Raw genomic sequence first — 22,519 nt, forward strand, 5'->3', positions numbered from 1 at the left:
GCTTTAAGAAATGTAGGGAAGGAAGAGGGGTAAGATCAAAGCAAGGAAGAATGAAGAGTCAGCCTTATTAAAGACTTTTATAAATTCTCTAGAAATCCATAACAGTGAAAACTTTGCAGCTGATTGATGCCTATGATATAGTGCAATATTGAATAATCATGACTATAAGAAAATTTATTCTGTGACTTTAAAAATATTATTACTGTTTAGTAAATCCAAGGCATTGTATGTGTGTACTTCTGGGAAGAAATCAATACTGTATGAAATAACACCTCTATTCTTTAGGGCACTAAAAAATAAATACAGAAATCCATTTACTTGTTTTAGTATTTGGCAAGGTGGGTTTTAATTGTAGGATATTACACACAATTTAATAGGACCTCTTAGCGCCATTAATATGTTAATGAGAACCAGGGCTTATTTGTAAAAACTAGATAAACTATGCAGTGGCCTTCAAACTTATTTGAAGATGGTCTTCAAATTTTCTTGTCTTCATGGTTGTATTTAGGTCTATGGAGAAATAATGTGAGTACAGCCTGGAACACAATATGGAAAAAAATAGATAAAAATAACCAGGTCCATAACAGGAAGAATTTAGGTATCTCCTTCTTCAGTATTTATTAACAGCTTCACACTGAGAGATAAGAAGATGCCCCCACACATGCAGGGCCCACCATCAGCAGCATATCTGAAGGCCAAAGGGGCAATGAAAGGGTGAACAAAATGTGGCTGATCCATACAACACGTATTGACCAGCCGCGGAAAGGAACGCACGACTGACCCAAGCTGTAATGTGGAACAGCCACAAAGGCATTATGTTAAATGAAAGGAGCCAGACACCAAAGTCTTGTAACACGTGATTCCAATTAGCGGAGGTTCAGAGCGGAGCTCCTATCGACAGAAGGTAGATTAGGGTTGCCTGGGGTTGGGAGGAGAAATGAGAAACGAATGCTAACGATTGTCCCCTCTGCAAGGTGACAATATGATGTCAGACAGTGATAATGGTTTTGCAACATCATGAGCATACTCAATTAGTGTATGATTTTGTTTCAAGAAAACAACAGCAACAAAAACCAAATGCAGGCTGGGTTGCAGCCTCAGGCTGAGTGTGAATTTAGCATGCACGAGGCCCTGGGTTCAAGTCCTCAGCACATGCACAAAATAAATAAATAAATGGGGAAAAAATCCATACTTTCCAGTATGGTGGAAAGTATGACTTTCTGTATCCAAGAAACTGACAACACAGCTATGTCTTGTCAAGGATATTTAATGAAGATACTGGCTGCTATTTACAGAAGAAATATGTACATACAATGCCTACACGTTAAATGTAGTCTAATTGTGAAAACAGGAAAAAAATGTACTCCAAAATTTCATACTGAATATAATAAATAAAAAGGAATCATTTGGCACAATGTCTATTATGTAATGAATAAATAACTCTATACCATGGATCGCACGACCTATTTACAATCTATCTGAAAGTGCAAATCAATTGCTGAAAATTAAGATTTTTGTAGTAACATTTAAGTCCAGAAAATACGGTTTTCTTCATCAGTAACAATAAATTTGTAGAGGAAAGGTTTTTAATGCCCAGGAAAAGATTTCAGTTTTGAAAAACGTTTTGTGCATATTGTGCTCTTTTGAATGTTGTTCTCCCTCTTAACGCTGACGATATTAAGAGCCTTAGTATTTCTTAGCAGTTATTACACACGCAATCCTGATTTGTAAATTTGTAAGAGTTACAATGTAAACATATTTTCTATAGTATCATTCAGAAATTACAGACCAAATAGCCATGATGCTTCATAGTATTGTGGTGCAGTTCTAGTCCTTCAGAGGTAAGATTATGGAAATGGAGGAATATGACCTATAATTTGGACTTTTATGGTTCCTCCACACCCTCCCCAGACGCCATGCCCCAAATCAAAGTGCTAAGTTTAAAAAAAAATTATTCAATTATATCATCATCAATGTATCTAAGTCAAACCCACCAGGCACAGTCTCATACTGCAGCCTGGAAGGGGATGTCAGGGGCTTGGCTTCCCTCAGCAATGGCGTTTCTTCGTGTGAGCCTGACGACGGCATGTCTGGAAATGAAGAAGGGAGACTATAGCGGATGACCCTAAGCTACGGCAGGCCCAATCACTTCCTCTCCTGTGGGATGCTTGGAAAGCTGGGTGTGGCCCCGAGGGGGTCTCAGGATGTGTCTCCGCTCATTCTGGAGAATTCTCTAGTGACAACACGGTCAGCAGTCACACGCGCACACAGGGCGTTTCGGAGAGATTGTGGACCGGAGACAGAACGTCGCTCTGAGCCCTTCGCGTGCCTATGGCCTGCGAGGCTCTAGTCTGTGTGACATCTGTGATAAAGTTCTCTGGTTGTCAATCACATTTAATTGCCGTACATAACTCCGGACATCCTGATGGTTTTTATTAGCTTGAGCGGCATCGGGATCTGTTAAAAGAAAGAGCAGGCAGAGTTGGCGTGCCTACTATCTGCACGTGAGATGCAGCTTTATTTTCCCCACTGGCTGACCACATTTATCACAGATTCCCTGGGTTCCGCCGAGACCTGGCCACGCACCACAGCCACAGAACTGCTTCGACTTGGTTGGTCTCTCTGCTCCCTCCTACCCTCCGGTTTTCCTTTCTTCCCCGGAACCATCTCTTTTGATCATTTTCTTTTGCATTGCACACCGGGAAAAAAAAAAATTAAAAAGGGTACCAAATAAAAAGGGAAGCGTCTGTCTGATGGCCCTGGTGGCAGATGAGGATTGTTTTCCCTTCCCAGCTCACCTCTGTGTCTCATACCCTGTCTCCACCTCCTTTGATCTGGATGAGGACCAATGTCAAAGATACAGTTTCATTAGCAACTCACAAGAGTACTTAACACCTGGACCGCACTGAAGCCAGCCAGTGGGCATCAGGCCTCATGGGCCCCCTGAGCTCGCATGCACGTACAGCAGCACTTCACTGTATGCCCCTGGGCACGGTCCAGACTTGGGACATGCCGCCTCTGGCTAATGACTTCTAGTGCAGTTTCCTTCTCTGACATGACTTGCTCTGATCTATTTTGATCTATCGATGTGAGCACCTGGGCTATCAAAAAAGGTAAATGGATTTTATTCAAACCAGGACTCCAAGGAAATCTAACACCCATAGTTCCTACACACATTATTTATTAGAACGAAGAAGGCCAGATTCACAAGGAGAGTGGAAAACTGGAAACACAGTACCTTGGGAAGTGACTACCTAGTGGCTCCTGAATGCTGCCACCACATAAGAATCTGTGTCCAGACTAGCCAGGTCTTCTTCTCTGGGTTTCTCTGTTTCTTCTTCTTATCCTTCCTTCCTTTCTTTTTTCCTTTCTTTTTTCCTCCCTCCCTCCCTCCCTACCTCCCTCCCTCCCTCCCTCCCTCCCTTCTCTCCTTCCCTTTTCCTTTCATTCTTTTTGAAACAAGGAGTCTGAATTTCTCCCCTGTAAGGTTCCCCAAATTTGAAATGGAGCCCCTCCTTCTAAAGAAGGACAGGTTGTTTATACACAGCCTAGCCCTCTGCTGCAGTCCATGGGTCAGGGACTGGCCCGGGGAACCATTCCTTTCTCTAGCAGAAAGCAGGAGTGGCCAAGTTGGAATCTGGACTCTGGACTGAGTTCTCTCCTCCCACCCCAACGCTGCTTTCTGAAGTCCAGTTGCTCCTGCTAGATCCACCCACAGCTCCACAAGACAATCAGAACGCCATCTGCATAAGGAGTTGGAGGGGAGTGAAGCAGGTCTGAGCACAGACGCAGAGACAAGCTACAAAGGCCCCTGCTTGTTGTAAGAAGAAACTCATCAGTGTAATTATCACATATAAATAATACCACAGCGAACCACAGAACACATTGTGCTTCATTTCCTCTGCTTCCCACTGGCAGTATACTCTGCATGTACAATATACTGTAATTACATTGTATATATCCTCATGATGTTTATGAATCTATTCCTATAGCTTTATCTAATGATTGTTGACTTCAGCGATGAGCAGCTGCTGTTTACCCGCAGTTGCTGATAAGTTCAACAAATGCACTGGAAATTTACAACAACAACAACAAAAAAAAACCCTCACTTTTCTCAAAGATATGGAAGAAAGTAGAATTTACTGCCCAAGAGGCTGGTGAAGCAAAGCTGATTCTTCTGTGGCTCATGTTTGGTTCTAGAACCTCCCCGAGAATCCTTCCCAAAGGCTGAGCCCTCTCCAGCACACAGGGCTTTGCATGTGATTTTGAGAATGTTTTGGAATCTTCTGAAGGGACGTGGATTCTGGCTAATAAAGTCTGTTTGTTGTAACTGGTACTGCTTCTCCCCCACTCTCAGCCGATGTATGGTCCCGTCTCTCACACACAGAGTAAATTATTATAGGAAAGGATGTGAGATGCTTGACCGCTGGCAGGATCCAGGTCGGAGGGGTTGGTAACATGCAAGACCGATCTCATTTTCAGGAATGAGAGGGCACGGTTGTGTGAATTAGTTTTTTAAAAGCCCTTCTCACTCCCTAAGCCAAGATTACTTTCTCCAATTGTTTTTCTTTCTTTCTTTCTCCTGAACGTTAAAAAAAATTGAAGCGTGAGGAGCTCTGGCATTCTATGTTAGCAAGCTCTGGCTTTGGGCCAGAGCCACACTACAAAGAGCGTACCACTGTGATTATTAAAACAAGAACCTGTCAGTCTCTTAAGACAGGATCTGCTGGAGAGGGTGGTGAGGTAGGCTGCTGTCATATCTGTGCCGTCATATCATGTTGAGCTAAAATGCCAGCTCTCTCAAATGACTCACATAATGCCATTAGCACCGAACTTCAAAGGGTTCACCTGCTTTCTCCCAAACCAGACCGAGGGAGCAAAGCTCTAGACCTTTTCCCGTGTCCTAGGCCAGCAAAGACAGCAGCACCGACCTAACGTGGCCAGCTGGCACGACGAGGAAACTGAAGTCCCAACAGTTTAAAACGGTCATCTGCTAAGACTAATATTTTATACCTACAAAAGCATAGCACTGGTGCTTATGACATATGGCCAACATTTAAAAGAATCCCCGGGAACACTACAAACGTTATATAAAATCCTACCATGGGACTTTTTGCCAATGTGTTATAAACATTAATGCATTTTCGAGAGACAATAAATTATCTTCAGTTTATAAACAATGGCACTGACTTTCCAAGGGTTGCTAAGTTCCTTGGCACGGAGCAGTGCATCACATCAAGAGTGGCACGGGGAGGCAGGCTTTCACGGGCCTTTGCAACATGTTCTAGCTGCACTGGCATGAGCAAAGGAAACTCCTTCAAACTCACTCATTGAAAGACCATTCTGACCCATATTTTTTTTTTGTTACAGCAATGTGACTATATCTTAGTCTTATAACAGCCAAACAAAGTTCTTAGACCCAAGGCACATGTGTGCTTCATGGTCCAAATTCCATTTAACACAGTCAAATGCTAGCCAGACTCCCAGGATGTCTTGAAAGTCTCATTAGAAAGGACTTAATCGCCACCACGTCCATGGCAGCGTGCCGTAACTCGGAACTTACTGAAGGGCTGGCTTCTGTAGTACCGCACAGTTCTGGCAGTATTGGCGATCATGCGCTGTGAGGAAGAAGAGAAGGGAAATGGTAGTCGGTTTAGTGCGTGATCCGCCAAGGGGGAAAACATTAGCTATTCCAACAACACTTGGTATCACCGGAGACAGCAGCATGCCCTGGCATGCCCTGGCATGTTGACGCTCGGAAGGCACCTGGTTGATATGTAACTTGCAGAGTGACATTAATAAGGCATCCTAGTACAAAGCGCTTGCAGGTAACGAATATTCACGGCTTCATGACACAGCTCTTTGTCTCGGCCTGGGCCTGCGCCTCACGTTGTAAAAGTGCACCTGACACTCTACTTTGATGCCAAGAAACTGCTTCCCCGTCCTTTGAAACTGTCTCGGATCTGAAGGAGGTTAGCTTTCAAGTTTCTCCCAGTTAGCAGGCAGTGAGGTGGTAGATTACACGGAACAGGAAGTCCGAATATTCTGCTTGGGATTGTTGCTGCTCACTATGCTTTCCTGACCCTTTTCAGTGTCAGAAAAAGTTTCTGTTTCAATCTGAACTCTGTTTTCCTTCCTTCTTTGTTTTTACCTCCTTATTTATAACACTGCCATAGTAACATTGTAGGAAACCAAAACGGTAAGAACAAGTAAAACCATGTAGATTATAAACTCAAGGGGTAAACGTATTTCTATTTTGGTGCATTGCCTTCTGATTTTTTTTTTTCGAGACAGGGTTTCTCTGTGGCTTTGGAGCCTGTCCTAGAACTAGCTCTTGTAGACCAGGCTGTTCTCAAACTCACAGAGATCCGCCTGCCTCTGCCTCCCGAGTGCTGGGATTAAAGGCGTGAGCCACCATCGCCCGGCTGCCTTCTGATTTTATAAATATATATGTATTTGTATATATGCATGTATCAGGCATATATCTGAAAACATTTTAAAAATATATAATAAAAATTGTTTTGGTTTTTTGAGACAGGATTTCTCTGTGTAGCCCTGGCTGTCCTCTGTAGACCAGGCTGGCCTCGAACTCAGAGATCCGCTCCTCTACTTCCCACGAGTCCTGGATTAAAGGTTGTGCGCCACCACCTGTCTGACTAGCCTTCTGATATTTTAGAAATGAACATGCAAATTCATTTAAAAAGTTAAGTCATACCCTGTATGTATATTTGATTTTGGTTTCCACTTTTACATTGCACTGAGATTTTTCCCCACACCATTTGCATCTTAAACATTCTCTAAGCAGACCAAAACTCAGTTGGCCTTTGTTAATTTTGTCAGCTTCCAGCGATCTTAATTCTTCTAAGGTTTTGGTTGCAATAAAAATTTAAAAGAGCATTTTTGTGTGTGTTTGCATACAGACACGAAAGAAGCAGAAAGGGCTGGGGGATGTGGCCTAGTGGGAAAGTGCTTGTTGAGCAGACGAGAGACCCCAGACTCAGTGGGCAAGTGGAAGAAGAGGACAGACACCTCTACCGTGAAGGCCAGGAACAGAGACCTCAGACTCCCATGGAGAAACCCTGGTGAGGCCTAAGCACCATTCTTCAGCCGGATGTCAGGTTTTGTTTAAGCTACTTGAGCAGAAGCTTGGCTTGGAAGTCCCTGCTACTGGACTTGGTGTTTCAGATTCTGAAGGGAACTCTGCAGAGGGTTGGATGAATGGTTCTCTCAGCAGACAACTGGAAAGGTTCCATCTGGGTAAAGGAACCCCCTATTTCCAAGGAGCTATGTAAACCGGTCCCCACTTTTTGCTCTCATAGGCCTTGGTTTGCTGAAGTGCAAGAAGATGCCTTTGAGGCCACGATGGAAGAGCCAAGGCCCACGAATGTGTATACAAGAGCATACAATGTGTGCTTGCCGCTCCCTTCCATTGCAGGATTCTGGCAAGCAGAGGCAGCACGTGTCTGTGAGGGACGCTTTCTCCCACACAAAGAGGCCATCGGAAAAGTTGCTCAAACTTTACTTTCATAAAGGATCCTAAAAACCAGCAGGACTGTTGATCGGCATGAGAAACAAACTACCAATACCTCCAAGGAAACATAGCATACAATGTATAATTAGCCTCTGGTATACGGAGCCCCAGAATAAACAGTAACTATGATAATTTCCCTGCTAATTTACTTTAAGCTGTTTCTTCACTCCTCTGAAGGCTCTGCATCGGAAGGGCACAAGTATATTCCATGTAGAATTATTGTAATTCTTCAGATATTGAATGGAGTGTAATTACCGAAACCCCCATGAAATGCTGCCAGTATGCCCCTCTGAAGAATAATAAAACAATTAGCAGAGGTCAGAAACCTCTTCCTATACCATTTTGTAGGGAGTAATTGTTCTGCTTTTTAGTTTTGAAAGATAAAACATCTCATTCTGACTTTAGTTTTAGTCCTACTCTTTATAGCTATCCTCTGAGGCTTCATAATTTTTAGCTCATTATGTAGTTTAAAATGTGAGAACACATTGTTCAATCTGTAATTTCTAGGCCCCGAAGTTCATTTTACCCCTTCCAAATCTTTGAGTAATTTTCACCAATGGTTTTAATTTTGACATATCCTTTTAATTTGTATTGGCCAAGATAACTTCAGCTTAACTTCAACATCCAAATTGGGCTTTATAAGGAGGTCCATTCTTTCTCCACGTGAGGTCCACCACAATAATGTTTCATGGTTGTAAATCCGTGATGATAAGTGAGGGCCACCAGGCATTGCTGGCCAATCCGTTGCTTTATAGAATTTTCCAGGGGGCTTGAAAAGGGAGGGGGTGGTTGTTACATATTTTAGCTCCAACCTTTTTTGCTTTGCACCCATTGACACATGCAATATTTATTTATTTATTTATTTATTTTTTTTTTTTTTTTTTTGGTTTTTCGAGACAGGGTTTCTCTGTAGCTTTGGAGCCTGTCCTGGAACTAGCTCTTGTAGACCAGGCTGGTCTCGAACTCACAGAGATCCGCCTGCCTCTGCCTCCCGAGTGCTGGGATTAAAGGCGTGCGCCACCACCGCCCGGCTCACATGCAATATTTAATATGCTACTGAGACTCCAGGAATCAGGCCCCCCCCCCAGCATTCCAGGGTGCATAATGCCTTCTATAGCCTGCTTATAAGCCATGGCTTCCAGGTGTTCAAGTACGCCCAGCAGTGCGAACAAACCACCTCCAAAGTCAACCTTCTCATCTATAACCATTTCTGAACTAGAAGTTCTTTGCTGGTTGGAGTCAAAAGTATTTCTCCCTCTTCTTTCCAGTCAATGAGCTCTGGAACCTTAGCAGATAGGTTAGTTCCTCCAACATGTAGAATCCCTCCTTTGGTCTCCCTTATTCAACCTAAACATCCTGATTTATTCAGCAGTTTCATTCATTCATTCATTCTTTGTGTATGGGGAGGGAGGGAGAAGGTGTTTTCTTGTTTTTTTTCCAAAACAGGGTGTTTCTCTGTGTAACAATCCTGGTTACTCTGGAACTCACTCTGCAGACAAGCCTGGCCTCCAGCTCAAAGAAACTCACTGACTTCTGCCTCCCAAAGGCGTGCACCACCATGATTGGTTATTCAACAGTTCCATACGGGACAATTTTGTCTCTCCTAGTCAGTTTCTACCATGGCATCTTCTTTCTTTTCTTTTTTTTCTTTTTCTTTTTTTTTTTTTTTTTTGGTTTTTCGAGACAGGGTTTCTCTGCAGCTTTTTTAGAGCCTGTCCTGGCACTAGCTCTTGTAGACCAGGCTGGCCTCAAACTCACAGAGATCTGCCTGCCTCTGCCTCCCGAGTGCTGGGATTAAAGGCGTGCGCCACCACCGCCCGGCTACCATGGCATCTTAAAGCACAGAAAATTACTTTCCTCCTTTGCTTGAGCTGGCTAAGTTATACATCTAAGTCACAATTTGGATAAAACTATGTAACTGACATCTGTTGGACATTGGAGAACTAAACCTTACTGCCTGATTCACTGGGCCTGGATTCAGCTCTCTGCTCTGTCCATGTGCAGCTGATTTTGAGGACCAAGGGGGAGGATTTTACACTCATCTCCACTAAAACATATCTAGTTGGTCTTTCTGTCTTTTGTGTTTCAAAGGACCTCGCCCCATGTGTCATCTTTGGTGGCAGACAAGATTATTCATGGTTGCATTCAACTGAGGCTCGCTGAAACCGAAGTTCAAGAGACTTGGGTTTCATTATCCAATTCCCATCATGGGGAGGGAGCAAAAAAATTATACCCTAGATTTGGAGATTTTGCCAGAGCAGGTTGGCCAGGCTGGAGCCAGCCAGGCAACTCTCCACAATGCCAGGCCTGGGGTCGGGTGGAGGCAGTACAGGGAGGGGAGTTGTGGGGAGTAAGCGCGGGGGGGGGGGGGAATGCTTGATTATTCCAGAGCAGAGCATCAAACCTTTTTCCATCCCAGCAAAGCTGAGGATTATGACTCCTATCAACTATTGCCTCATCACCAAAGTGACTTATAATTTGGGGTGATTGTGAGAACACCTCCATCGGAAGATGTTCCACGTTGGTGGGGTGGACAGGCTGGAACCCCTCGTCAGAACCCCTGAAATAACTCTCTGGTTCTAAGTGCAGGCCTTTGGGGCTTGTCTGCTTAGTGCAGGGCTGAGAGATGGGCCCAGCTGAGGCTGAGGAATTCTCCCCAGGATGAGCGCGTGCCGAGAGCTCTCCAAAGACTGTGGCCGCATCCAGGTATTTATTTCTCTTTATAGCTGAAGACAGATGCAGAAAGAGATGGCCCGCCCCGGGCCTAAGAGAACAATATGGAGACGAGCGGTGCCCGTGCTTTACATCTGGGGTGATAAACCAGACGCAAATGTCCCTCAACCTCTGAGGTAGATATTTATCCTTGGATCCAGTGGGTGGGAAGTGTCTTGTTCATGGCCTCAGTCTCACCCTTTACTGACCTGTCGCCCAATCAGGTCTTATCACTCATACCTCCATACCGTGTGGACCTGGGCTTATCTGCCAGGCCTCTACGCTTCCCAGTCTGCCTAGCTTCTTCCTGCTGACCCTTGGCTCTGCCCAAGCTCACCACTCCTGTTATTGAGAAGGTTCAGGCTTAGGTGTCCAGTGTTCAAGCTCAGACTTGCAGGCCTCCAGGCAAGGCCACCTGACACTGCTACAGGCTCAGACACCAGCGCTACAGCCTCCCTGTCCTTAGGCCATTTGGCTTCTCAGCTAGGAGCATCCTGAGGAGTGGCTCCTGGGAATCATGCCCTTTCTAGTGAGTGTTCTGAGGGGGTCAGTTTTTTGCCTCTCCTTCTGTTGACAGTTAAGATATCCATGACTATTCTTATTCTCTTTAATTTTTTTTATTTATTTAATTTAAATTTAAATTTTCAAAGAAAAATCTTGCTCTAGTCCAGGCTGGCCTTGAACTCATGACCCTCCAATGCCAGGATTATAGACATGTACCACACTGGGCACCACTGCTCCCCTTGCTTGCCTGGCTCTCTTTTTTCCTCTGACACTTCTGTTCTGCCTGCTTTGAATCTCTCCGTCTCTGTGCTTATCCAGGATAGGCTGCCTACAGCCCTTCCATGCTTAGCATATATAACTAATAAAATTTATACACAATAGTTTTATTCAGACTGCTCCATATTCAGGACACAATTTTTCCCAATAAGAAGGTACAGAAATATATAGTCTCTCTTCTACAAAGATTATGCCAATAGTAGCAACAACTAGTTATGCACAGTAAGGCCCAACTTCCCAGAACTCAACCAGCCTTTGCTGTATACATTTCTGAAGAAGCCTGAGCTTTGTCCCCAGTAGTGGGTCTTTGTTATGCAAAGGATCTGTGACAAACAGACGCACACATCTATCATATATAATATTCACATAGGAAGGTCATGGGACATCACAACTCAGGCAAGAGTGTTGTGTGCTTCTCTGCGCACACTGAAATAGATTGGAAAGACCCCGAAGGACAAAGTGCCATGGGTTGGGGGAGGGGAAGAATAATGTCCATTCTGGAACAGAAAGCTAAGGGAAAGAGAAAGACATCCTGAGTTAAATCTCAGTTTGGTGAAATGCAAAACATGACACCCTTACTAATTAATTTCTAACAAACAGAAAATGCTTTTGTTATCATTTTTTGTCATAGCATCCTTTCCAAATGTCCTTCCTTATCAAGTTCAGCATGGGAATATCACTGGATCATTCTTCTATTTAACGATTATTTCTTGCCTACTTAGAATACACCAGACACATTTATGGACGCTCATGAAACAGCAGAGGACAAAACAGACAAGATCCCTGGTCCACAGCCCTCACCTTCTAGTGCAGAGGACAGATGAAGAAGAGCAAAGATGGCCATCTCAGATGGTAAGAACTACTCTCCAGGCTGAGCAATCAGTCAGAGCGCTTGATGTGAGAGAGCAAAGGCAGATGGGGAGTCAAGGGCACCATGAGAAGAAGCATGGGTTTCAAGCCTGAACCATGGAAAGGAGCCCGATACCTGAAACTGGGGGAGAGAAAAACTCCCAGGCCAAGGTGACAGCTAGAACAAGGACTCGAGGCTGGAAGAGAAAGGAAAGAAGGGCAGTTTTGCCAACGTGGGCTCTGTTCAGAGTTGAAGTCTGAGAGGATGCTTGACGGGTACTTAGCATGGCTGGATCTTCTTCTGTGACTGTATGCAATGTGGTTTTCTCTGCTGCTGGCATGGTTGCAGAAACTTCTCACCCAGCTGCTTCTTTGGTGCATGTCTTTTACTACTACCATGACCCCTGCTTTAATAACTTGTTAAGTTTTAGTATTCCATGTGTTTTCATCTTATCTTTACTACAGCATCTATTCTAAAGGGACAAGGGACTACTCTGTAAGGTTTTTCCCACCTAGTGAAATCCTTTTCCTGGGCACTCTCATCTGCTCTGTTGCTTTGAAGCACGCTCTTTGGAAAATCTGCATTTGTCTTAGTCTGTGAAGTCTATATAAAGTGTGTTAGTCCCCAAAGTATTCCTATAGATTTCCTTTGAATTGAAAAAGTCTTGGGGACCAGGCAAATTTGAACGCTTAGATTTTTACCTAAGGACTCTTCCATAGCGGCAGGTAACAAAGCCAGCATTCCACAACTGTGTTTTAGACCATCACGGCTGCTGGAAGTCACACTGTTGCTAATTATATAACGGCATGCCTAGAAATGCCAAGCTGAAAGGATTCAAAACATCTCTCTTCCTTAATAAGCTTCTGTTCATGTTTCCAGAAGTCTAGAAGTTTCCTCTATGCTTCTCATTCCAGAAAAAAAATGACTACTTCCAAATCTTATTCTTAAATAAATATACCTAAATATGGCTATGTCTGAAATAGAACTAGCCTTCCAGTATTGCAGCAACTGTACCTATCAGTGTGCTTTCTGTAGCCGGGAAGAGTGGCAGCAGGCCAGCGTATTATCCTCTAATCCATAGCCAGTCTACCTTCCCAGCATTATAAATATTCATACATGCCATAGAAAGCTATGAGGGGCTTTATTCAAACATACTCCTTTATGTTTCCCCCCAAAGAAAGAATGCATGAGAATTTTTCCTTTTTTTTTTTTTGCACTGGGACCAGAGTGTGAATTCTCTTTTGTTCATACCCACAGATCCTGAAAACCAGTATGCAACAAAATTCTCTAATCCTCATTCACACCTCAAGGGGGAAGACACTCAAAACAAACAAACAAACAAACCAAAAACTTAGCCTTGGCATGCTGGCTTGCGGTCCCCTTGTGAGGTCAGCTCCACCGAAAGGCATTGGTTCCCTGGCTACCCTGGTGTCTTCTGCCCCTGTGAGGGGTTCCCACTGAGGACAGAGCCCAGCAGGCGCACAGACTGCCAACCCTGCTCGCACCTGGTCCTTGCTGATGGATGACTGACAAGAATCGAAAAAAGACGACGTACCCTTCTCCAAGATACTTAAGAGGAACCGTGTATAATAGTGATGGATGGGGTGGTGCCTGGAGGAAGGGTGGGCGGGCTGACTGACTGAGGGGAGGATAGCTTGGAAAGCGGACCAACACTGATTGATCAGTGTTGATGGATAATACCACATTGATCAGTCAGTTTTGGAAAGCCAATAAAATCTTTTTGAACTTCGATTTCATTTTCTAGTAACATCTAACTCATGGAAGGGCATTTCCAAAATCGAACTATCTGGTGACACAGTTTATCAAATCAAATCAAACCAAGCTTAGAAAATTGCCAGTACAGAGGATTAAAGGCACTTGGCAAACCTCTCCCTCCCTATCTCTCACAGCAGCAGGGCCTCTTTAATTTCTAATGAGGCACACACCAAACCCCAAGTGAGAGGCTATGTTTCTAGCCTTCCTTTCAAGTGACGACAATTTCTAGCCCACAAGGTGATGAAAGTGACCAGCGCAGCCTCTTCCCCAGCCTTAATGGGAACAAGCGTGCCCTGCCCCAGCCCTGTCCCCTTCTTCACGGCTGGGTGTGGGCGTGATGGCGTCCCATCATGGACCACGCTGAAATGAGAAAGAGGGTTTGAAGCCAGGAGCATTGACTGCTTCCTCCGAGCCCAGAGGCTGCCCATGCTCACTGAAGATTTTGACATTGCAAAGAAACAACACTTAACCGTGCTTCTAAATATAATAATGGCGTCCAACCCGCCATTAATCTCGGCTTGTGCGTTCGTAGCTGCGGATGCCAGCTTAACTAAATCAGTGGCTGTTGAACAAACACAAACATGGCCACCCAGAGAGACAGAAACAGTTAGGATCCCTCTTTGGCTTACTGCCTAGCCGGGAGGAGTTCACGGGCTTGTGGCTCTAAGGGTACAGGAATGAGGAGAGCCCTACTCGTGGGTCATCTTGACTTTGCCTTCGCAGGGGCCTACTACGAGAGGACACAGCTCTAGGAACTCAGAGACAACTCTCAGCCTCCCCAGCGAGACGGCGTGTTGGCTCAGCGTATGCTGCCAAGCTTGCTTGTTCTGGACCATCTCCTTCCTTTCATGTTAGCCAGTCCTAAAGTCAGTCGATTCTCCAGGGAGTGTGGGCTTCACATCTCTGCCTGTATTTTATAGCCCAGTGGTTGGCTTAGCTTCTCCTTGCGTCTTCGAATGTTCTGCATAAGTGACTTCAGGAGGGCATTTTCCTACTTGCTCAACTGTCCACTTTGGAAAAACAAGCATTTATCTTTTCAGAAAGGCTGGGAATGTTTCGCTCTCTACGCTAACAAGTGAGCAAGGAATCACTATTTTGCCTATGGCGCAGGTCTTTGAGGAGGGTGTGTTATTGTCTGCTTCCTCAGAAGGTCTAAGACAGTGGAGTTGAGCTGTGCTTCCTAATCATAAGCTTATATGAACAGGGCTGAGCCTTAGCCCACATACAGTGGGGTGTTTCTAATTTGTCTACAGACATACACGCTAGCTTGATGTTTCAAGAGACAATTGGAACTACAGGTTCTGCTAAGACCTCTCCAGCACTTTCTGACATACAGGGAGACTCATACACCACGGACCATCTATCAACCTAGAGGTGGCTAAAGCAGGCATGAGCCCCATTTTTTTTTTGTTGGGGAAAAAGACTTGTGCAAATGATGAGGGACGCAAGGACGGAACTGAGTATTGACCCCAATGTCTCCCAAGTTCCAAATCCCGGGGCCACGTTCACAGTGCAAAACAACCTTGGGCAAATGCATACCCCTTGGGCAAATGAAGCTCTACCACTCTGGCACTCCAGGCGACACGCAGCCCAGGGATTCGGAGACAGTGTGGCGTTCCATTGTCATAGACTGTGCAGCTAAAGAAAGGCTCTGGCAAGGGCCGGCCTTATTGCTTCACGGAAGGTAAGGACACAAACTACAGAGTACCTTTGCCAGACTCCCTCTTCTCTGGGTGGGGGTGGGGCAGAGGAGAAGGGGCTGGGAAAAACGGACTAGGAAAGGGCCAGTTTCCCATTTGTTACTGACATTCCATTGTTGTTGTTGCTGTCGCCGTCGTCATGGAGATCTCGGAGCCTCCAAGTCCCCTCACTGAACTTGAGTGAACTTTATGAGACTAAGCAATCCACACTTAGATTAATACCCTGCAATAAAGACCCACTCGGCTGCAGCGCTGCCTTTCCCCCACAGGCACTCCTGTCAGCCTTGGCAGAGAAACATTTCAAAGGCGTCCTGGGGCGGTCTAGCGCGCACAGACCTCACCAAACAACCAGAAACCCAGAAGTCACTCTTGAACATGCGTGCATTTTAACAACAGGCAGCGGAGGGGCAGAAACACGCGGGCATAAAAAGCCGGCTGCCGCTGAGAGCCAAGGTACAAATACCATTCAGCTCCACAAAAGAGTACTGACAGCAGACGGGGAAGCCAACCCGAACCAAGTGTTTCAAAACTCCTTTCTGTATAACTACCTTTGTAACATGGCAGCACACGCAGACGTTATTTGCCTGATTAGTACAAATGCAAATTTTATTTGAAAAAAAAAACATTGTGGTTAAGGTTATAATACGGCACCTACCATTTTTTCAAAGTTTACTAGATTGTCAATGAAAGTCTTGTTCCCCTCATGAGTAAATGTCATATCTGTAAAGAAATAAAAGCCACATTCTAGTCACTAACCGAAATATGTCATACTAAGAAAGCACAATAGCACCATTAGCATATGCGGGTGGATTTGCATAACACTGCCGTTGAAAAAGCTGATAATAGTTTCTTTTATGTTAGGTGTTTAACTTTCCAAATCACTTTTACCTGAGGTTAGTAAAATCTCTAACATAAACCTTTTTTTTTTTTTTTTTTCACTCGCAAGGCTTCGGAAATCACAGGCTTTTCATACCACCTCCTTCCCACCTCCCAACCCTTTCAGGACACTTAGACCCAGGAGTGGGAACCAAGGCAGGCAGTGTCTTTCTGCCAGACGACCCCTCCATCCTCACCCCTCCAGTCTCCCTCCCGCCTGGCCTGGGTGTGTCTTGAGATTTTACCTTTAATGAGCAAGGGCATGAAAGGGATGATGGGGGGGTCCAGTTTCGCTGCTGTCAACCTGTAGGCCCTGTGGTTTCTGGAAGGATCCTTGGGAGAAACAAAGTGTTGCTGGTCAGTGATGAGTGACAGAAACCACACCCCCCTTTCTAGCCTCCTAGGACACGTAGCCTCGTCATCCCACAAGCGGGTATTTGGGGTGAGACGGAACTATGGAAGAAAGGCAGATTTAAACAGGTTTGATTGGTTTTAAAACAACTTCACGCATGGAAGAGACAGTACTGCATGCCTGTTTTCACTAAGGAGCCTCCAGGAGCCAAGGACAGGCATCCTTTTGAGTGTAAAATGAACCTGTAGGACAAACTTCCACAGATTCCCCACTCCCTGAAGCCCCACCTCCTCCCTGAAGGTTGGCTCCCCACCCCATCCCCTACCTCGCATAGCCAGTTCTAACTCGCCCTCTGAACCGTACATTCCCTGCCTCCCAGCAAGACCCATTCATCCCATTCCTGTCTGGTTACACCTCCCAGACAACGGGGAGACATAATTTTGGCAAGCCGAGAGATGTAGCTTCCAACCCCTGGCCAACCTGAGCTGTGTTAGGTAGGAATCCTATTACACTGCTTTTCTAAGTTACGCAAATTGACCTTATGTGGGACATAAGTCCTCTTTAAGTTAGTTCCCGAGGGGGCCGTTCATTAGTCAGGCATGCTTGTTTTAGCAGCACTAAAAGGGATCATAAACTTCTTAAAGTCATACAAGGACAGATAAAATTTCTGCCATGAGAACTCGAGCTAATCGGAAATTGGATTAAGGCGGACGGCGGAGGGAATGAGAAAGCCACTGTCACTTACCATTAAACTCTCAAACTCCGCGTAGAACTTCTTAAACTTGCTTGGCAGTTTCTGTTCATCAAATGAAAATGACACACACATCTGTCAGAGTCTAGATCTAGATATGGATTGTGTGCGCTACCGTTTCTAAGGGAGATGCATGTCTTCTGGCCCTCAGTCAACCGCCTCTGAGCCGGGATGAACTATCGTGTGCTCTGTCACTTGGGAATCATCTCTGGCATATACGGAACTTGCCTTTGAGAGGTCTTCCTGTTGCTGAACTCTAGGAAGCTATGAAGGTGTTGGCCTTACCGCTTTTATTACATATTCTTGACTGGACGGTTCATAATCAGGATTGCCTGCATTCCTGAAACTATAAGTGGCCTGGACCCTCCAAACCCTTGTTTCTCGTTAACTCTTGATTTCCCAAATAGGCATTTAGCCCTGGAGAATGTTAGGATACAAAGAGCCTTAGGAAAGATGCAGCCCTTCTCCTTCGTATGTTAAGACATGAGAAAAAGGGCCCCTTCTTATGGTGTTTTCTTTTTAATTGTTTTTATAATTGTTTTCTCCTTGGTTCCCCAACAGTGCTGAGGTACAGAGATGCTCAGTTTCCTTAGAAAAGTTGAACCCTGTGTGTAACCTACGGAAGGAGTTAATCTCACGGCCTGGCCTGTCCCTAAGCCACGCTTCCTCTGGTCCACAGTTCCTACTTGCTTTTAGGTCACTTCCCTTCTGTGCTCCGAGCTGCCCTTCCAACCAAGCTCTCTGGCATGCTTTCTCTGCCTGGCTCTAATGGAAAAGGTGAGAGGCTACCAGAATGCTGGCTTCTCCCATCTACACGTTGGTGCTTGGCAGCACCACGATCCCTTTTCAATCTGCTGCTTCCCATTTTGCTGAGAGTTGCTTTGGTAAAGCCGAACTTTCTACCAACAAACCCAGATGAAGCAAAGCGATGTGTTTCTGCAGTGCACAACGCCTGTCTGCGCTCTATGTGCTACCATACAGTTCGTGAGCTTTGGGCAAGGGGCTGGAGGTTGAAACATGCAAAGACACACAGACAGAGAGACAGAGACACAGATCTCTAGTCCCTGGTAAGAAGCCCTTTCATCAATAGCACCATGGAGGCTCATATACCCAACAGTCAGGTGGGCCAACAGGTGAAAACCTTATCCTCTGATCCTCAAGGCCAAGGTAACACGTGCTCGTGAAGCAGAGCTGGTAAACAACTTTGACACAGCTTTCAGTAACTCAAATCAGAAGGAAAGTAAAGATCTCTAGCAGGAAAGAGCAGCTGGAAGCCAGGACTCCAAATGGTCCCAAAATGTTTCCCCAGCGTGAGAGTGGGTGGGTGGGACCTGGAGACTCCCAGCAGCCCTGCTCTGCTCCCTGTGGTCCCCCTTCTATAGCTGCTCCACCCACTAGCCCCCTGCAGTCCTCAGAGAACTCCCACCTCTTCCCCGGGGGTGTGGCTCAGACTGTCAGATTTCCATCTAATCACCCTTAGAACTTCCTATTCTGTTTCTGGAAGCTAGTGCCTTGTGCATTCTCCACATCCTCTAGAATCCATTTTCAAGGATGTGAGGAACCTTGTATTTTCTCGCAGAAGATGAATTTCAGGCTGAAAGTTGTGACAGGCGTTAGGGTTCTGATGATGTCACATGGAGCATCACCACACTGGATAGTAAATACAGTCCATTTTAAAAACTAAACCTTCTTGGAGCTGGCCATGGCAACACACACCTTTAACCCAAGCACTCTGGGAGCGGGTACAAGCAGAACTCTGCACGTTCCAGGCCAGCCTGGTCTCCGTCATGTGTTCAAGGCCAACTAGGGCTACGTACCCAGGACTACATATTGAACAGACTTGTGTGTGCTAGAACTATTTTTTTTTTTTATCAACGTTCACGGATACAGTCTGTTTTGGATCACACCTCTGTCATTCTAGCCCTCTTAACTCAGCCAGATTCTCAGACAAAGACAATACCCAACATGGTAATAAACCGTTTGGGGGCTCTCTCCACACACTATTTCCAAAGATGTGCCTTAGTGGGGGCCATTAGCCAATCCAGGGGATGGCTAGAAAAGTCAGCGGGTATTTTTGCTGTCATGATTGCGGAGTGGGGGTGGGGCGATGGGAAGTGCTACAGAAGTAGAGTGGGTGTGGTCAGAGAAGGAAGCAGAGAGCCCTCCACTACAGGGTGCCAATGTCTCACTAGGCCAAGGCCAGCACTCTCAGCGGCTTCCCCCCAGATATGGGTTGCTCTCCCGCTTTGAGCTCTTCTTACCACAAGCGTTTTCACTTGCTCCTTTGCTCCCTGACTGTGCTACAGTCCCCTGAGATCAGGCAACGTTCCTTACACTGCCCATGCCGTCACTCTGGGGCTCACGGGAGCTGTGTAGGATGCCCTTGGGAGGTTTTCATCAGAGAAATAATCCAAATCGAAGATGCTCATGAGCAGAAGTTCTCCTTACAGAATCGCATAATCACACTTCAACTCAAAAAACAAATGAAGGTTTATCAATCATGAAAAGGCTGATTTTTTCTGTCCGAGACAGACAATGACCGAAATAGAAGTTCATACCCGTGGCACTCTTATACTGGGGGAAAGTAAAGGCCTGGCCAATCAGCTGGCTGGATCCTCTCTAGGGGCTTCCGAGGTAGCCGGAAGGGCCCAGATTGTGCTCTGTCTCGCTATCTGGTTGCTGTTACGTGGAACCTACAGCTGGCCTCCATGGGCCCCTCCTCAAAAACCTCTAGAACTTTCCTTTCTTCTGACCCACCCTTTTGGACTCTGTGCATGGGATCAGAAGCCAGAGACATACTACGGAGGGCAGACTCCCTGAGGGGAACCCTGGGTCTCTCGAGATCCCAGGAAACATGGGCAGTCAGACGGTCGCTGCACAACGGCCTCCCTGATCGCTTATTATTGGCACGCCCACTCTGCTCCTCGGCCGGCTGGAAGCCGATACGGCCGCGTGGCTCGCAGGCCTCACCAATGCCCTCATGCCTATATTCAGGGGATGAACCGCTGCAAGCTGCATGCTGCCTGGAATTTGAAGGGAAACTCAAGACAGAAGGACGTGTGAGGACCTGCCTTAGAAAACAATGGAAATATTTAGGGAAGCGGGGGAAGAAAAGAGCTTCAAGGGGAAATGGGTGGGAAAAGAACGCCAAGGGGAACGGGACACAAGCGGTTGCTATTAAACACCGTGGCAAAGAGAGTCTCTCATACACTCTTTGCCTTCTTCTGCTGCGGTCCCTCTTACACATGCTTGTGTATGTTTATCAGGAGTCTATTTTTGTGAGTATGTTCTTAGAGTTTAGTGTTTCTTCAACTATGTCACATGGAAGGGGATAAGCACTCTCCGAGTGCTGAGCTAATGACAGATGAGGGTGTTTTTGAACTGTCAATGAATCACTCGCCCTGTTTGCTGCAGAAGTTCATAACACACCTGTATAACTTTAGCTCCAAAGACAGTCCGAGCCCACTGTTGCTCCTCTCTGGAGGGAGGAGTTGCCAGGTGGTTATGAGATACTCGGTCCTTTGCTGCTCCCAACAGCTGGCTTTTTTTTTTTTTTTCCCAGAAGCAAAATGACTACTTGGATAAAAATGGATCTTCTGCCCCCTTTCAATCATAGGGAAGGTCCCGTGTAAAGGCAATAAGCAGACAGTTTGGAGACAATTGAACCTGTGTGCAAAGCGACTTTTGCGGCCATCTGAACTAAGCTGCTCCTTCGTGTTATGCGTCAGACCTGCATTTATGACTATTTACATTGTAGAGACGGAACCGCTGAGGCTTCCCGTCCCTCCCCTTCCTGCCCCCACCTGGACAGTATCTTTTTAAACTCTCACGCTGCGGTGAGCAGAAGGAGGAGAAGGGTCATCTCCCTCCGCGGGTCCCACCTTTTCCATTGTTCCACCAGCGCGAGAGCTATTTCTACAGAAGAGCTCACCGGAGAGCCTCTGTTTTTATTCCTGTGGCAAAAGTCACAGCTGGATCCCAGCAGCGGCTTACCTCCCACGTTAGTGCCAAGCGGCTCACGGCGACGTTGCTGAGTCCCATGACGATGGCAAAAAAGGAATTTAGGTTTTTGTATTCCTTGCAGCTGGAACACAAGAGGTGCGTGTTTAAGTAGAATGCCACTTTTGAGTGAGATTTTTTTTAAAAAAAAAAAAAGTTAGAGTTATATTTTCTGATAGTCATTAATATTCATCAGGACTCGTTTATATAACCGGCAATGAGAGACTCAGCACCCTGTAGGAGTTTTGCTTGGGTAGCTAGGCTCTGCTGTTTGACACCCCCCTACAGCTTTAGAAAGTAGATGGTTTGGGCCATCGAGGTTTGAGTTTTGAGAATTTAAATTTACATCCCCAGAAGGTTGTTATTATAATCAGAAATCTGCTGAAAGCCGTAGTGAATCTGGGAGTGGGGAAGGGAAAGACATCCCATGGCACTGGGAAAGGGAAGGCAAATGTGGAGAATTTGAGACCTGGAGGTGGGAGCTCGGACCTGCCAGGTAGAAAGAAGTTAAGGATGTCACAAGGCTGTGGCCGCCCTGCCTCCTGCACGCTACGTTAAATGACACTAAATTGCTGAAAAGTGTCAGCTTCCTAGGCGCGGTCCCCGGGGCTTGGGCACTTGTTCTCCAGGAATTTGAAGTTGGGAGATAATTTATAGCATCAATAACAAAATAAACTTACTTTCTACTTAGCTGACGTTAGGGAGGTTGATAATTTTGAGTCTATGCTTATACCATTATGAGAATTTATATTTTGGAATGAAGCATGTGGACCAAGCCTTGAAATTAAATTTTTATTAAATTACAAATTTAATAATAAATATAGTATAGAAATTTAATTCTTATTAAAAATGGTGATATTATCCCAGGTACTTGCTATACCTGGTGGCAAACAACAATAACCACACCTTAAGTTCTTCATCCCAGGCCCCTAAAAAGGGAACACATTCACTTCATAATAAACACAAATCAATATGGCTATCTAAGTTGACCAGCACAATAAATAAATGTTGAATAAACATTTTTGTAGAAGGCTCACTAAATGGTTGCTTTGGCTGCTCATATTCACACTCAAAAACCATCAAATGAGCCCTTCTCCACGTGTGTAGAGATGGACGAACATGCACGCTAGCGGAGCTGTGGTGGTGGTCAGATCACACGTGAGAAACAAGCTAAGCCATTACAGTGCCAAGG

At 45.5% G+C, this 22,519-nt stretch overlaps 1 protein-coding gene and 1 long non-coding RNA gene across 2 annotated transcripts in view; one reads left to right on the forward strand and one right to left on the reverse strand.

Moving 5' to 3' along the window:
- Window positions 1-1,251: 1,251 nt before the first annotated feature.
- Window positions 1,252-22,519, reverse strand: part of Rapgef4 (Rap guanine nucleotide exchange factor 4) — a 117,315-nt gene continuing 96,047 nt past the window's right edge. The window contains 6 exon segments of the mRNA XM_038338012.2: window positions 1,252-2,457; window positions 5,564-5,618; window positions 16,005-16,069; window positions 16,471-16,558; window positions 17,323-17,373; window positions 21,322-21,412. Of these exon segments, the coding sequence (XP_038193940.1) occupies window positions 2,330-2,457; window positions 5,564-5,618; window positions 16,005-16,069; window positions 16,471-16,558; window positions 17,323-17,373; window positions 21,322-21,412 (478 nt within the window). The 3' untranslated portion in view covers window positions 1,252-2,329.
- Window positions 5,815-13,625, forward strand: LOC119819684. The gene is made up of 4 exons (XR_005286297.1): window positions 5,815-5,972; window positions 10,258-10,380; window positions 11,746-11,875; window positions 13,131-13,625. It is a non-coding gene; the product is annotated as an uncharacterized LOC119819684 (long non-coding RNA).

Source organism: Arvicola amphibius, chromosome 7 (assembly GCF_903992535.2).
Source record: "Arvicola amphibius chromosome 7, mArvAmp1.2, whole genome shotgun sequence".
Lineage (NCBI taxonomy): Eukaryota > Metazoa > Chordata > Mammalia > Rodentia > Cricetidae > Arvicola > Arvicola amphibius.